This window comes from Rattus norvegicus, chromosome 9 (assembly GCF_036323735.1).
Source record: "Rattus norvegicus strain BN/NHsdMcwi chromosome 9, GRCr8, whole genome shotgun sequence".
NCBI classification, from domain to species: Eukaryota; Metazoa; Chordata; class Mammalia; order Rodentia; family Muridae; genus Rattus; species Rattus norvegicus.
In genome coordinates, this window is record NC_086027.1 from 111,759,009 (window position 1) to 111,776,533 (window position 17,525).

At 41.4% G+C, this 17,525-nt stretch overlaps 1 protein-coding gene across 2 annotated transcripts in view; it reads left to right on the forward strand.

Moving 5' to 3' along the window:
* Man2a1 (mannosidase, alpha, class 2A, member 1) overlaps positions 1-17,525 on the forward strand; it is a 156,345-nt gene that overhangs the window by 60,096 nt on the left and 78,724 nt on the right. For both annotated transcript variants that reach the window (NM_012979.2, XM_039083037.2), the window contains 4 exons: positions 5,805-5,991; positions 8,660-8,837; positions 12,769-12,971; positions 16,069-16,251. In NM_012979.2, coding sequence (NP_037111.2) covers positions 5,805-5,991; positions 8,660-8,837; positions 12,769-12,971; positions 16,069-16,251 — 751 coding nt within the window. The remainder of the gene's footprint in view (positions 1-5,804; positions 5,992-8,659; positions 8,838-12,768; positions 12,972-16,068; positions 16,252-17,525) is intronic.

Genomic DNA, 17,525 nt, shown 5'->3' on the forward strand with positions numbered 1-17,525 from the left:
GCACTCATGCAACACACACACACACACACACACACACACACACACACACACACAAGATGTAGTCTCTGCTGGGGAAGGTGTTTTCTGCTGAGTAGAATGTATTCTTTGGTGTTTGTGTGGGATATTTTGTAGATATCTATTTGAAAGTCCATTTCTTGTGTGATGCCAATTCTGATGTTTTCCTGTTTAAATTTTGTTCAGAGATCCTGTTTATTGGATAAAGTATGGTATTGAAGTTATCTACTACTAATTGAGTCATGTTAATCTGTTTCTTTAAATGCAGTAGTAGATAGTTTATGAAGCTGAGTACCCCAGAGTTTGGTATGTATTGATTTTGGATAGTAACATTTTCTTGATTAATTGTTCCCTTGGCTGGAATGAAGTGCTCCACTCTATCTCCGATTAACTTTAGTTTGAAGTTTGCTTAGCTAAATATTCGGGTAGCAATGCCTGTTTGCTCCATAGTCCTGTGGACTCTTGTCCTTCTACTCTGAGGTGGTGTCTATCTTTATAATTGAGTTGTGTTTTTTCTTGTAGGTAACAGATTTTGTTCATGTTTATCTTCATTTGTTAATGTTTCTTTTCATTTTAAAGTTTTTTTATTATTTGCTTATGTATTTTATGTATATATCTGCATACCAGAAGAGAGTGTTGGATCACATTGAATATGGTTATGAGCCACTATGTGGCTGCTGGGAATTGAACTCAGGTCCTGCAATGAGCAGCCAGTGTTCTTAACTGCTGAGCCATTTCTCTTGCCCTAGATTTTGTTTATTGTCTCATTCATTCATTGTGTGCCTTTTGATTGAAGATTTGAGCCCATTAATATTTAAAGTTATTATTGAAATATGTGTGTTAATTATGATCATCATGTTGTTGATATTTGGTGTTGTCGTTTATGGTCTCATTATTATTTTGTATTTTAATACTTGTGGCTCCATGTTTCTCTCCACTGTTTCTCTGCTATGCTTAGTTCCCTCTTAGCCTGAAATAATGATTCCTGAATTTTCTTTTTTTGGTTACTTGGATATATTTTTGTTTAGGCTATTTATATTGTAGAAAGTTGTTTTGGTTTGTTTGTTTGTTGTATTTTGTTTTCTTTTTCAATCATGGCAGATAGTTTTGCTGGGTATATTATTGTAGGTTGGCTATTATAACCTTTTAGGACTTGGTTGCTCTTCTTAAGACTCTTCTTGGATTTTAAAGTTTCTAATTAGAAGTCAGCTGTTATTCTAAAAGGTTTCCCTTTATAGGTGACTAGTGTTTTTCTTCTTGAATCTTCCAACATACTTTCTTTGTTATATATACTTAGTGTTTCCACCTTGACATGGCATAAGTATTTTCTTTTCTTATCTTCTGTTTTAGATGCTCTCTGGGCTTCTTTTATCCCTGTAAGTGTGCTTTCCCTTGTTTGGGAAGTTTTTCTTCAATGATCTTGTTGAAGATCTGGTCTATGCCATTGACTTGGGATTCTTCTTTCTCATCTATGCCTATAATTGAAAGGCTTGGTATATTTTTATGTTTTCCCACACTTCCTGTGTCTTCCTTTTCCGCGTTTTATTTTACTCTGCATAGATTTTGTACTTATTTTTGAATCCTTGTATTCTGTCTTCTGCTCGATTCATTCTTCTTGGCAGGCTTTCCTTTGACTTTTCTAGTTGAATTGTTGGGATTTCCAAATCTGTCTTCCTTTCAGCTTGAGTCTTCTTCAGTGTTTGTATTTCCTGACTGATCTCTGTTGTCCGAGTCTTGCACTGTCTTTGTCACTTTCATCATATACTCTGCTTCATGTTTTCTTGGTTATTACTCAGGCATTTGTTTTCCTGAAGCCTTTTGGCCTTAAGTTTATTGATCTGTTTCTTTGCAATTTATATAAATTTCTTGAATTTATTGATGAAGCTTATGATTTTTTTAAATCCTTTATCTTGGGGTTCATCTCTGTAATTCTCATTGATAAACACTTCTTCAGGACTGGTAGGAAGAGAGAGAAGAAACTGGCTTGATTTTTTTTTTTTTTTTTTTTTTTTTTTTACTAATGCTGGTATTTTTTTTTTTTTATGAGATATAGGTGTGTGGACTTTCTTTGTTATTTGAATGTGTTCTGGACAGAGCAGCTTTGTCAGAAGGAGAGGCTATGCCAGCAGTGTTAGACCAGTGCTACACCTTGTTGGGTATAGCCTGGGTAGAATGGAGTCAAATGGACAAAGAGGACCAGGCTGGTATATAAACTGTGCTTCCTGTTTCAAGGCTGGAGTTTGGGGTAGATCTTCTGGCTTGAAAGGTTGTATATGATTTGTGTGAATTCTGTGTACTGGGGTATAGATAAGATGATCCTGTTCAATGTCTAGAGCTCTTTTGCAGAATAGGCAAGAGAGGCCAGTATAGGATAATTCATTGGTTGTAGGACCCAGGCAGATCTGGTGGATTTTGGAAAAGACATGGATAGGGAAGTATTGTGATCTCACCAGGCTAAACCCTGGTATAGAAGGACCTGAGAACTCTAGTTACTAAGTGGGGTGATTGGAAGCTTTGCAAAAACAATCTGTGGGTATTTGAGATAGGGTAGGTCCTGGTATAAGTGTAAGGGTTGACTTGTAAGGCTCAAAGTGAGTCTGAACTACCGGGAGACCCCCCCCAAGTGAGGCACAAGTATGGAGTTCGATGCAAACGCAAGAGGTTTAATTTTCAGCATGTCGGGGTCGACCTTCACTCAGCCCCTGTGGTGAGTGACTAGAAGGCGACCCCGAATGGCTATAGTAAACAGTTTTTATACTTTTAGAGGTACAGGTTATATCAGCAAGTTTACGTTTAAACTTACATGACATGCTTTCCAGCTCTATCTGGGACAAGAGGGTCAGATGACTATCAGTACATTCTGCGGATTTTCAAGAATGTTCCTGCTCCTTCCAAGGACTGTGGGTGGAGAATGGAACTTGGCCTAGCCTTGACCCAAGGCAAGAAGCTGGTGCTTGGCCTAATCTTGACCTGAGGCAGTGGGTGTAAAGCTGGCGAAAGCCCTTAGTGTCCTCACTTTCTACCAGGCCAAGCCTCTTAATAGCTCTTACATTTTAGTAAGACCTAGGGTCCCTCAGACTGTGGCAGACATGGGGGTATTCAAACAGGTTGGGTAAGGGGTGTGAGACTCTGTAGAAGTCTAGAGGTTGGTGACTGCACAGGTAGGAGTGTACAGATTAGGCAGGCCGGGGCACTGGTAGTGGGACCCAAGGTAGACCTGGAAAAATCATGGTGTGGAAGTCAGAGGTACTCACCAGCAAACCCAGGAGGAGGATGTGGGAAGTCTAAATCTGGGTACCTAGTGGGGTGTTTTACATTTGTTTTTATTTGTTGACTCTTTATTGTAGGGTGTACCTTACATGACATGCTTTATGGTCCACTCTCTCAGTAAGTCTTAACTGTCCTGACTTGATTTAATCTTTTTATGGCAAAGAGATGGGAGCTTTGATTTGTGAAGATGCTTGCGGGGAGGTAGAACTTAGTGTCCTATAGTTCCCGAAGCTGAAGACCCTGCCCCAGTGCCACTGTGGTTGAGTCTGACTTCCATATTTGAAAAGGGCTTCCTTGCTGAAAGGCTGCGAGGAGGTTACTGACTACCTTACACTCGTTTCCTAAGTAATCCAACTGTCCTCCCGACACAGTGTTTCAGAGAAAAGTTGTTTTTACCTCAAGAAAATAACTTTACCATATGTGGTCCTGTGTTTCAATAAGGATCGTAATTAGTTATATTATCTATTTATCACCTATTGAGCTATCTATCATCTGTTTACATCTACCTGTCATTATCATATCTATCCATCATCTAATGTAAAGCTCCAGACTTTCTTTATCTGCAGAGAGACCCCAAGTGAGAGACTGAGATGCAAAAGCAAGAGGTTTACTTTTGCAGTGTGCTGGGATCGACCTTGAACAGTCTTTCAAGTAAGAGCTTAGAGGAGGTCCTCCCCAATTCTACTTACAGGCACCTTTTATACATTTTTAGAGGGCAGATTACAGTGACAGCAATCATCCTGGGAGTTTACCTTTGTTCCCTAGAGGGCCCAGGTGGCTTTCGGCCAGTACATTTTATGGTTTTTCTGAGAAATATTCTGTCGGAGTCCTTTCTGGGAAATCATCCTGGGGCCAGGAGCATGAAACTCTCCCTTGGGGCCCAACGTCCTTTCCTGGAGCCTTCTCAGGGTTGGGTCAGAGTTGCTCAAACTTATCACTAGCATCATCTACAATCTATCTGTCATCTATGTATTATCTATCTATGCACATCTGTGTATCCGCCTAACTAATCTGTTATCTAATCTAGTCTGTTATCATCTATCTATATCTATCTGTTGAAATATCTTTCTATCCATCTTTCTATCTATATTTAATTCTGGAAAAACTGACCCCACAGGAAGCCTCAAATCTTAGAGTTTAACCAGATACATCTTAATCTAAAAAAAACAAAGAATTAATTTGTAGAAGCTTTGCCTAAGCAATTGGTACGTCTCAAGTCAGAATTTTCAGCTGGTAAGAAATCATTGAGTCGTTTTCTGTGTTTACCACAGCTAGAAGATGTTCTATGTATAAGCAAATTATATTTCACACATAACGTTTACATGTAAAATTCCATTTTAATACAGCGCAGTGTGGACACAACCTGGAGCTTGAACCCTGTAAAGTGTGTCGCAGCCTGGAGGATATTAGGGAAGATACTTGGTCCACACTCTTTATCTCGATAACAGAAGAAAGTGGGAGGTTATTTACCACCCATTTAGGGACTCATGGCCACTGTCCTTGATGTCAAACTTGGGGGTGTGGTTCATTGGCATGTGCAGGGGACACCACAGGTTTTGATTAGTTTAAAATTTTGTCAAGGATGCAGTTAAATCCCCTTAGAGCATCTCAGGTAGGTTTGAGAAGGTGGCTTCCTGAAAGGCGTTTTCAAATTAGGTGTAGCTTGCTTGCTTGTTTTGTTCTTAATGAAGCAGTTATTTTCATTGTTCAAAATATTCACTGACTGCCTTGTCCTGATTAAAGAAGCAATACTCATTGTAGAAACTGGAGCTCCACACAGACATAAAAAGAGGGAACACGAAAGCCTAGCATCATTCCCCACAAACCTCTAGTCTTCCTGGCGGTCTGCTTCTGCCCTGTACTGGGCGGTAGGTAGTCGCCTGATGAGATTGTGGTCCTAACTAAAACACCTTCCTCTATCCGTGGCTACTACACAGCTTGCATACTGTTTTGGTTTGCTTTGATTTTTGAATTGGAAGTTCCCCCTTCCTATGCCCCCTTTGTGGTGGAAAATACATCCTGGGACCAGCAGGAGAGACTCCAAGAACTTTCCAGAGTTGCCCTCTCTCCTGCCAGGGGAATTGGCCCTTCTCTAGGCCTTTCCTCCTCTGCCCACCCTCCCTCCTTTGTTCCTCTTCTCACCAAGCCTCCCTGGCTGGCCGACTGTCACAGTGAGTCCCCAGGAACAGAGGTAGCAGGAGCTGGCAGCCCAGCCCTTGACAAGGTCGAGATTTTGCATGAGCCAGCTGTAACTTTTGCTCAGGTTGTGTCCTCCAGGTCAGCAGTAGCTGGTGCACCGGGGACATTTCTATTTCAGTTCTCCTAGATAGAAGAGAGGAGTGAGGACGAGCTGGAGCTCTTCCTTCAGCTGCGGCTCTGACATGCTCCTGGAGTGTACACATGGCCTGCTGATTTACCGCGACGCTTGCGTTCCCTACATATGTATAAAATGATGGCATCTGGGTAGTTTTGGAGAGAAACATTTTCACGAGTGAAAACATGTTCACTTTCTATTTCAGATCTTGGATCCACCACAGACATTTTGTGCCACATGATGCCCTTCTATAGCTATGACATCCCCCACACCTGTGGACCCGATCCCAAAATATGCTGCCAGTTTGATTTTAAGCGGCTTCCTGGAGGCAGATACGGTTGTCCCTGGGGAGTTCCCCCAGAAGCAATATCTCCTGGAAATGTCCAAAGCAGGTATTGAAACGGGTGTTTTGTAAGACATGGAGAACGCCGTGGCCGCTCACTCCCGTGTTGTTGAAGGGCTGAATGAATGGTGTTGGCAGTCCGCATTATCCTCACTCAGTCCAGATCTAATGCAACTTCAGAATGTCAGCACCTCCGCCATGCCTTTGTGCGTTATAATTTAATGGCAAGTGAACAATGACGGATCAATGTACAATGGCTAACTTACAATGCTCTGTTATTACCGTCTCCTTTGCACTTGCTGTAAAAGCTTTCTACTGTGTTTGATTGATTTCATATACTTCTGTTGATAATAAGACTTTTGGTCCTCATTATACGAAGTGGTAAGAAAAGCAACTTAACTGCGAAAACACATTTATTAAAATGGAGCCCGTGAGGAGTATAATTATCTCTTACCTTAATAGCAATTTCAGTAACGGTGACTTGCACAGCTCGGGTGAATACACATTTTTGTATCTTTCTGATGTTTTTGACTTACAGACCACTTTAATTAGAATTACTTATACTTAAATACATCTGAATAAAAATCGCAAGGATGGACCACTTCTTCAGGAAAAAAATGCAATATTGAAGGAAGCGTCCCATTTCAAGTTATGCATAGTTTCTCGTTTTAGTTCCTGTAAAGTTCAGTTACTACACTAAAAGCGAGAAACATTGTGTTGTAATGTAGAAACACCAAATTCTGCCTTTGAATAAATTAATAATTATTATCGTCTGTATATTTAAAAGTTACTTTTAAATAGTTTAGTAAAGTAACGCTTCTGGGTTCTCTGGTATATTTTTAGGAATATATATATATATATAATTTTATATATAAATTAAGTATTTATAGAAAAAATATATAAAATTAAAGAAACACAGGGTATGGGTTTGAGAGAGAGCAAGGGGGAGGTTACATGGGTATTAGTTGAGTAACTTTTTAAATAAATAGATAAGATAGTCCATAAATCAGGAGGGACTTCAGTTTGCAGTGGTTATGAAGGATGCCAAGGTAAAGGCATGGTAATGCTTGTACCATCTTTTCTCGCTGTGTATAAACCACACAGACATGCTTCGGATTATTTATTGCTCAACATTTTTAATTATTATTGTTATCATCATCATCATCATCATCATTACCTCAGGAATATAGTTGAGTAGTCATCTGTACATGTCTTATCTGTCGTTATATTTTATTTTAATTCCCTTTACTGGGGGAGGGAGTTCTGTTTCATTTTTCATGTGCATTTGAAATTACAAGTAATAATTAAAAATATGTTTAGAAAATGTGGAATTTAAGTACTTGGTAATAAAGATTAACTATCTCACCAAATGCTAATCTCCGAGAGCTAAGAATCATACATTATATTAAATCACTATGGTTTTATTTACTCATCAAGCTACTAAACCTAAGAATTATGTATTATATGAAATTATTAGGACGATACTTTAGAGCCATTAAATTATTGCTAAAAATCTGCATTTGCAAAGCAGTTTCAGAGAGTATAAATTTCACAATGTCCATACGGGATTCTAAGTTTAATTAAATGTTATTTTTCATAAAATACCTCTTACCGATATTCTTCAAGGTACTTTCACAGTTTTATATTGGGAATCGGAATTTACTTTGGGATAATCTTTGAAGTGAAGATTGGAATACTGGGCAAAAACCCACTCTTGTCATTTAAACACGAGTTCTGTAAGCTTTGACTCTCTCCACCCTGAATGGCTCTGGCTTCGTCGGCTTATTTAATTTCATTTTGTGGGCCTGTCTTCCCGTTTTCTCAATGGTGTCCCAACTCAGTGTTCCCCAAAAGGAGTTCCTCCAGAACACTGACTCTGAGGTGTCAAAGTTTCTGGCATCGGTTCACCGTTCTGGGCATGCTTGGCTGGCCTTGCGGGGGTCATGGTTCAGAGCCCAAGAGGGTGGAAACCAGAATAGCAAATCAGATGCCAAGCAGGAGCCGTTGACCAGGACAGCGTGACAGTGGCCAGGCTGCTGGTGGCAGCTGTGCAGCGAGTGGCTGTTCCTTTGGGACTCCAGGAAATATTTGGTGTTATGATTTATACCTTTTAATCATTTTCTACACTTTCTTTCTTCCACATTTTGCCAGACTATTTATTAGACTTTTGATAGTAAGTGGGATATTGAAGTAGGGCTCAGTTAGTATTGATACGTAGTTGGGAAACGTCACGTATTCCCACATGAAGTTATTGTAAAACACGGGCTGTCTGGTATGTAATTGCTGTGGTGAAGAAGGGGAGTCCAGGAGGACATTGGTGTCTCAGTTGGCTGTGACATTTCAAAGGACAGCCATTGGAAAACAATGCGGCTTCCCTACAGGAAGGATTTGTAGCCATTTAAAACACACAATAAGCGATGGAGAAAATCCGCCTTGTAAATTTCACCCTACCTAATTAAAAGGAATTAATAATACTTTTTCACATAATGCACGTTTAGTCTCTAAGCTGTCTTTTTCCTGAGCTGCCGTGTCAGCTTTTCCTGATAGTTTTTTTTTTTAGTTGAGTAACTTTTTAAATAAATAGATAGGATAGTCCATAAGTCAGGAGGGACTTCGGTTTGCAGTGGTTATGAAGGATGCCAAGGTGAAGGCATGGTAACGCTTGTACCGTCTTTTCTCTCTTCGGATTATTTACATTTTCCCCTTCCCTTTCACAGGGCTCAGATGCTACTGGATCAGTACCGGAAAAAGTCAAAACTTTTCCGCACCAAAGTTCTCCTGGCTCCGCTCGGAGACGATTTTCGGTTCAGTGAATACACAGAGTGGGACCTGCAGTACAGGAACTATGAGCAGTTATTCAGTTACATGAACTCTCAGCCCCATCTTAAAGTGAAGGTGAGGAGAGAGCCCTCAGGACACCTTTGAAGTTGAGCCCCCCTCCCTCACTGAGACCCCACCCCAGTATCCACCGTCTCTGTCCTGGGTCCCTGGAACCTGCCCATATTCAACACAAATATAAATTTACCACGCCCTGTGGTACCATTTCCAAAAGTCATCCTTTCTTCTTGTGTGAGGAAATTTGGTGCGTGGAGACTAGAGAAGCATTCCTTTTATGGGATTAAAGAAAAATGTGCATCTACTAAGGCTCATCTCCTTCAGGGATGTCTGCTTTGGTTACAGCACAGAAAAGTTACTGTTTTCTCTCGGCTGTTGCCTCCTGTGGTTTACTGATCTGACTGGCTGTTAGGCATGAGTGTTTCATGAGTTTGACAAAAGTCTTGTGTTCAGAGAATGAATGCACTTTCATTTTTCCTAAGCGGGATGATTTTGAAAATAATTGCTTCTGGGTTTTATTGTTTTGTTTGTTTGTTTGTTTGTTTGTTTGAAGAGCAGAGATAGCTGCTCTCTCGGGACGTTAGGGCCACCCTTGTTCCAGATGCTTCCTCTAGCTTTTGTGGGAGCAAATCACCGGTGCCATGGTTTATCTATAACCTTAAAAAGTAGCAGCAGCTTAGTAACAGGAACCTAAACAGGATGGAATTTTCTTGGCCTTATAAAACATCTTACTTGAGACAAGTTGCAAAAATGACACACGTATTGCATTTGGACAGCAAAGCCTTTTAAAGTTTAGCTTTGGATCTATCTTGGAGCCCCTCCATGAAGAAATTCATGATCAAACATGTTTATTGGAGTCACATATCCATCCACAGCACACAAAAGATGTGCAGAAAGACGTGCTGACACAAAAGATGTGCAGAAAGACGTGCTGTCTGTGTAGAAAGTTTTAACAGTTCATGATGGATCCTAATTTATGTGGTAAGAATTTAAGTTCATTAAGTAAATGTCTACAATATGAAATAATTTTTTTAAAAAAATGTATCCCAAATATTTACAATTAAAAATTGTCAAGCGTGTGAAGCCTGTACCCTCAAAAGTGAAGCTCATACATGATCAAAGAAGGTTGCATGAAGGTATCTTACTTTTAAATGCACCATTCATTCATTCATTCATTCATTCAGTCATTCAGTCAGTCATTCAGTCATTCAGTCATCCGTCTGTCCGTCCGTCCGTCCATCCATCCATCCATCCATCCATCCATCCATCCATCCATCCATCCATCCAGTGTACATGGCTGTGGAGGCCAGAGGTTCACACTGAGTACCTTCCTTGCTGGTTTTTACCTTTCACTCTGAGGCAGAGTCTCTCCCTGAGCCTGGAGTTACGCACATGGTTAGTGTGACCTATGAGCTCGGAGCTCCACCTGTCTCCATCGAGGTAGCGCTGGCTTATGCGTGTCACCGTGTCTACCTTTCTTACGTGAGCACTGCTGATCTGAACTCAGGCCCCCGTGCTTTGTGCCGAGCGCTTTAGCCACTGAGCCATTTCCTCAGCCCTCTAAATGCGTCTTATTTGATCCTATTAGAATTAGGTCATAATCTTGTCACTTTCCCATTTCTTTTATACTCATTGAAACAAGTTTAAAAATAATCCAATGAAATGCTGTATACAAAAAAATTGTGCAAACAGTAAGCGTGGAGAGAATTTTTAAGCGTCATCATCGTGCACCCAAAGCAACTTCTTGGGATAGCCTGCACGCACGCATAACTCTCACTCCCACCTCTCCTTCCTGAGCTCCTTGTGGCTCACAAGCCATTGCCTGTTTTTGTTATGTTCGAGGCTCAAACCACCCTCCTTATTCATCTTCAAAAAATTATTTTATTTTTGAGATTGTGGCTGCATCCTTTCCCCCTTTTTCTTCCTTCAAACCCTTCTATATACTCTTGTTTGCTCTCTTTCGAATTCAGGACCTCTTTTTCAGTTAATGGTTGGTACATACACACAAGTGTGTACACATATATTCTCAGTCTGTGCAGCATTAATCGTATGCATGTTTTCAGGGCCGACCATTCGGGATTGGTCATGGAAGACTGCTTGTCCCCTCTCAGTGTTCCTTGACCGCCTGTAGTTCTCTGTGTGGGACTGGGGCTTCTCCGGCTTTTCCCATTCACTTTGGCACGACTGTCACTGTCCCTGTTCAGCTTGTGGTGAAGTGACCATGACATTGTATATAAAGTGTGACATTGTTGGCATAACCTCTTGCATTCCTCGGAGGCAGGCAGTACCACTGCCTCCTTACCACACCAGCAGATTCCCTTAAGTAATTGTCCTTACAGCCATGGATACGTGTGGTCCTCACCTCCATCAACGAGACTTCTCGTTCTTTCACTATCCTGTGTATCGTCTCTCCATTCACTGCTGGTAACCTACTCTAAACATCTCGAAACTTGTTTGGTATTGAGCTTGTTTTCCGTCTTTTCTAATATAAATAGAACTGTTTGAACATGTTGGGTGGATTTTGGCTATCATTAGAACCTCCCCTCACGGTGGGAGGGCCCAGTGGAGGGAGCTGACCCTCATGGTGGGAGGGCCCAGTGGAGGGTGCTGACCTTGTGGTGGGAGGGCCCAGTGGAGGGAGCTGACCCTCATGGTGGGAGGGCCCAGTGGAGGGTGCTGACCTTGTGGTGGGAGGGCACAGTGGAGGGAGCTGACCTTGTGGTAGGAGGGCACAGTGGAGGGAGCTGACCCTCGTGGTGGGAGCTCACAGTGAAGGGTTGCTGACCCTCGTGGCAGCCAGGCAGCAGAGAGAAGGAGGAAAGCACCAGGGTCCCTGTCTGCTTTGAAGAACAGCCAATGGGCTGCTTCCTCTACATAAGTCCCACCCACTCAAGCATCCATCACTTCCCATGAGCCACCAAATCAGAGCCCAGTGTTCACCCATGAGCCTTTGGGGACTGCAGAAGGAAACCACAGTAGTAGGCACGGTGGCTTCCTTTCCATTTCCCTAGAAATTAGAAAGTCGGTTGCTATTGTGTCTTTTCTTTTAGTCTGTGTGTGAACTGTATCCCATAATGCATTTCTCTGATGCTTCCACTCGTGTCAGGTACGATGCTAATGCTTTCCACAGTGACCGCTGCTTCTTCCTCCTCGGATGAATCTCTTTCTACTCCTCCATAGTCCCCTTTCTAGTTCCTTTTCCCTTTAGAGCCCACATATGGGAGAAGACATCCTACTTGGTTTTCTGACTCTCTGAGTGGGAACGATTTCATTTATCTGGATGATCTCCAGGCCCACCCACCTGACTGTATCCTGTATAATGCTGTTACTGGCTGTTTTGCCCCTCCCCCTCCCTCCCCCTCCCCCCTCTTCACTCAGTGATAATCCATTGTGTGTATGTGCCACATACTCTTTTCCATTTAATTACTGATGGACCTCCAGACAGGTTCACTACCGTGGCTATTGTAAATGGCACTTCCGAGAACGTGGTCGTACAGGATACTGCCTCATTCCCCTGGGTTAGTCAGTGCTTTTCGGGTTTCGGTCCACAAGCGTCTCTGGAATAGAGTGAGTGAGGCCGGGATCACATATGTCTATGTAAACTTTTTAATTCCTACAAACAAACAAACAAACAAACAAATAAACAAACAACCTGCAAAACAAGAACAAAAAACAAACCTCAAAACTTTTATCTCTTGTTAGAGCTGTGTTCATCTGCGGTTCTCGATGAGCACAGTTATCTTTTGGGCATCATGAATTTGACATTTTTCTCTGTGTGTGTGTGTGCAGTTATGCCATTGGCCCTTGTAGTATAAGCTTATATCCACTAACCTTGAGTTGTACGTTTTTTATGAGTACTGGGTGCGAAGTCCTGTCAACTCTCCTCCTTGTCTTTGCCATCTGCAGGGTCTTTATGTCCCATGCATGGATTAATAATATAAAGTATTAATTAATTATTAGTGAATAACTAACGCACGTCTGTATTTCCTAGATCCAGTTTGGAACTTTGTCAGATTATTTCGATGCATTGGAGAAGTCTGTGGCAGCTGAGAAGAAGGGTGGCCAGTCTGTGTTCCCCGCCCTGAGTGGAGACTTCTTCACCTACGCTGACCGAGACGACCATTACTGGAGTGGCTACTTCACATCCAGACCTTTCTACAAACGAATGGACAGGATAATGGAATCTCGTTTAAGGTATGAGACCTTCCTTCAGATCATTCTGTTTGTTTCTTCTGCTATGTCGCCACACCGTTTTAATAAAGTCACGTGTATTTGAGTTTTAATGCCATCAGAATATTTCTCTATAGTGTAAACAAATGATCATACTTTTTTTTTTTTTTTTTGGTTCTGGGGAAAAAGCAATCCATTGAGCTGTATTTCCTTCAATTTTCACCCCGTGTTTTTCTGATTACTTTCCCTGTGTTGTTTCTGCCCTGTGTATGGACTAGATGGTACTTGCATATCTGCAGGCAGGTAATCCAGCAGGCCGAGGCAAAGGGGCACACAGACCCTCTGAGCAGCTGCAAGTGGGCTTCCCGGTGCATCCTCTAAAACGCATGTATTTCCTATGTGGGAGAACTTCAGAGCTCCCGCTCAGTTCTGATTTCATTTAAGTACCTTTCTATAGCTAAGTCTTTTCTTCTTAGAAGAATTGGAAAGAGTTGAGAATTGACGATCAAGCAGGTGATTGGATGAATTAATTCTGTAGAAATGCCAGAAGGACGCCCAGTAGCATAAAGAGAATGATAATACGACTTCCAGTCACTGACAGAGAGCTTTGTCTGCAATGCCCACCATGGAAGCTTTTACATTTGAACACCAGAAATGTGGCTGGTGTGGCCGAGAACTGGAGTCTACGTATCATCCACATGCCTAGACACACACGGCATGTTTGGAAACAGTTTCTAAAGAAACCAAGTCAGACGTTCTGAGACGTGAGCTATCCTGAGATGCCCAAGTCTTTCCTTTTACCTCTGACCCAGTAGGGGAATTTATTTTCAAGATGATTGTTTTTCAAAGATTTGTTTTCACTTTATGTATGTGTGTTTTGCTTGCATGTATGTACAGATGCACACTGATGTAGCCATGATACCTGTAGAAGCCAGGAAAAGGTATCGGGTGCTTTGGAACTGGAGTTTCAGATGGTTGTGAGCTGCTGTGTGGGTGCTGGAAACTGGGACCAGGAACGGAACCCAGGGCCCCTTGGAAGAGCAGATCGTGTTCTGAACCACTCATGGCATTGCTCCAGGGTTTTCAAGCCGAGTCTGGATATTCTGACCAAGTTAGATCTTACCCCTCCTCTCTCATGTATCAGTGTTTGTGAATACATTTTAGAAAGATAGTTTTTAAAAGGAAACATAAATTTCTTTAAGAAAATATCTCAGATGTGAGAGAAGAGTATATTTAAAATGTTTATATATATTAAAGAATTTTTCATGAAGTGATGTTAATTATTGTAAATTTTTATGATAAAGTAGAATAAATGATATATAGTTTAATGATTTATACCAATGAACTAGTGAGTTTTGAGTGTTAATTATTTTTTAACGACAAAGAGTTGTGAATATATTCAACACGATGAAATATACGACTAGGAATTTATTTTTACATTATACTTTATATCAAGATGAAGTAGAGAGTATATAATAGTTTTAAGTTTCTGACAATTACTTCATGTAAAACAAATGTATTGTCTGGTGGTATTTATTATTCTCTCATTTGCAAAGTGTAGATAGAGGGGTATAAGGAAGAAAGTCTGGTAGGGTAACATTGGTGTAGCAACTGTTCAACATGTTTGAGATAACACACACACACATACACACACACACGCACACGCACGCACGGAAAAATCATTTCAAAAATCGTCAGAGGAATATTTTGAGATATTCCTGTAGTGTAGTGGGTCTCAACTCCCACAGTAGTTGCATAACAGATATAGTATATATAGGATAGTTACATTATAGCTAATGTAGCAGAATCACAGTTAGGAAGGAATGGAATAATGTTATGGTTGGGCCACCACAGCATGAGAAACTGTATTAGAAGGTAGCAGTGTTAGGAAGACTGAGAACCAGTGCTACAATGTATCACTGTTTTCAAAAGCAGGGAAGTTGGCCATGGATGTGAGTGGGCATACATTTAACTATGACCTTCCCCCTCCTTTCCATGGCATGAGTCTAGACAAGAAGTTTGAAGGGGGGGTTAGCTTCTATCTTTTCCTTATTTTATTTATTTCTTATTTTTTCTTATTTAGAAAACTCATGACTTTTTATGAAAACACTTCTAATACCTCCTTTTTCCTAAGTATCAATACAATTTTTTTTCTTTTTTCTTTTTTTCGGAGCTGGGGACCGAACCCAGGGCCTTCCGCTTGCTAGGCAAGCGCTCTACCACTGAGCTAAATCCCCAACCCCGTATCAATACAATTTTAAGGTGCCTCCCTCCATTTCTCTAGTATGTTTATGATGCAGAACCTCCTTCACCTTTTGGTCCATGTTGCCTTTGAACATTTTGAAAGAAACCTGTTTTGAAGCATGATCTCCTGAAAATAAGCTCACGTTTTTGTTCCAAAGCCATCCTTGTCTTTAAAGCATACAAAAAAGCCAGACACTGTGGTTCATGCCAGCACCCACGAGGCCAATGCAGGAGTCGGAAGCCCACCTAGGTTCATCAGTTTGAATGCTTGGCCCTCAGTTGGTGGAACTGTTTGGGAAGGATTAGGAGGTGTGGCCTATTCAAGGAGGTGTGTCACTGCGCTGTGAGGTTTCCAAAGCTAGCACCAGGCCCAGTCGCACTCCACCTGCTTTCATTGTTCTCACTGTCTTCCTTCAGTACAGAGAAACCTGCCTTCCTGCCAACAGGCTCTGGCATTTGTTCAGGATACTGATGTCTCCAGTTTCACTGTAAACACAGTAGTCTTTGGTGATTGAGAACTTAAATACATTACATAGGTACCGTGTTGATTTTATAGAAAATGTTATCATTTTCTATATAAAGATATTTTCTATATAAAAATTTTTCACTGAAATTATGTATTTGTTTTTTTTTTCCAAGTACATTTAAAAATCATCAGTGAGCCACGTATGGTAGTGCGTGTGTTTAATCGAGCTCCAATGTGGAGTGATGGGGGTGGGCAGAGAGAGAGACAGGTAGATCTCTGTATGTTCAAGGCCAGCCTGGTCCACAAAGTAAGACCCTGTCTCAAAAATAAAAACAACAACAAAAGCATCCGTGATTGTAAGTTAAATGTTTGTTTCAGAGAATAAAATTAATGACTCTTTTATGCACTTAGGACTGCTGAAATTCTTTACCATTTGGCCTTGAAACAAGCTCAGAAATACAAGATAAATAAATTTCTTTCATCACCTCATTATACAACACTGACAGAAGCCAGAAGGAACTTGGGACTGTTTCAGCATCATGATGCCATCACGGGAACCGCGAAAGACTGGGTGGTCGTGGACTATGGTACCAGGTAATACAACTGTAGAAACACAGGTTCAAGTAAAATGTTTTCAATGTGTGTATATGGGCGCGTGTGTGCGTGCGTGTCTGGAGAGGAAGCTGCTAGTGTATAGTAGAGCACATACCATGTGGTATTTATCCTATGCATTGCTGTAGCCAGACAGTACCAACTTCCGAGAGCTGTGGGAAGTGTTGTCGTAGCTTCAGTCTTTGTCCTCCTCTCCAGATGTTAAGCATTATCTTAAAGCCAGTCCTGCTTTCTCCTGACTACAGTGTGGCAGTTGAGGTTATCTCCTTTATCAGAAACTCTACGTTTAATCTGTCACCTATAATCAGGGCAGGTAACCGAGAACCATTGCACTGTACAGCAGCTTAATCCTGTCTCCTTTTACACCCCGTTGTCCTGGACTCTTGAACGTCTTAGAGGGACACTGGTAGGAAAGCCAGATGAAAGGCTAACCAGCAAGGACTGCAGTGAGCCAGCTGCGTGGGGAGGAAAGCTGTCAGAAGTGAGAGTGGGGGTGGGGCATTGAGAGGTCCTCAGGCAGCTAAGGAAGCAGGTACTCAGTTGTTTCTAGAGTCATTCATAAAGAGTCTCACTGAAGCCTCAGAGACTGTGTGGACACTGCAGCTTGGGAAGGCTGATACCCTTGTCATTAGTGCTGCCCGTAATGACAGGCAGACTGTCCTGGCTGAGATCTCTGTCCTTATGCGGTTTGGGGAGCGGGCATGAGGATCTACTCAGGAAGAGTTTCACATTGGCCACAGAGTTCTACCTGCTGTCTTGCTGTGTTTAGACTCTTGTCTCATCTAGAGTTTCTTATGGCTCCATTGTTGTGTCGGCATATGGGATCCAGTGGAGGAGAATTTGTACACCATGCGAGTGACCTTATTGTTTAATCCTCTGTGCTAAAAGGAAATGCATTAAAGATGCTATACTTTGTAGTATTTTAAAATTACCAGACATATACTATGCACATTTAAGACTTTTGTAACTACTCTTATAGTGAAAGGGGTGAAGAGCATGTCAAATCAATACTAAATAATTGGTTTCCGATTGGCATGACCCATTGTGCTAAGCACTGGTTTTTAGTTATAATATTTTTCACTAGTTTTCAAGGAAAACATATTCTTAAAGCCTCACTGTTGACTTCAGTCAAAAAGTATATGTAAGATCTTATCTTGAATATCTGGTCAGGTTTCCTCAGTGTACTCTGCACAGAGGTTCAACTGTCAATCACTGGCCATGCTGTGTCTGCTTCTCTCATAGAAAGCATTTGAAAG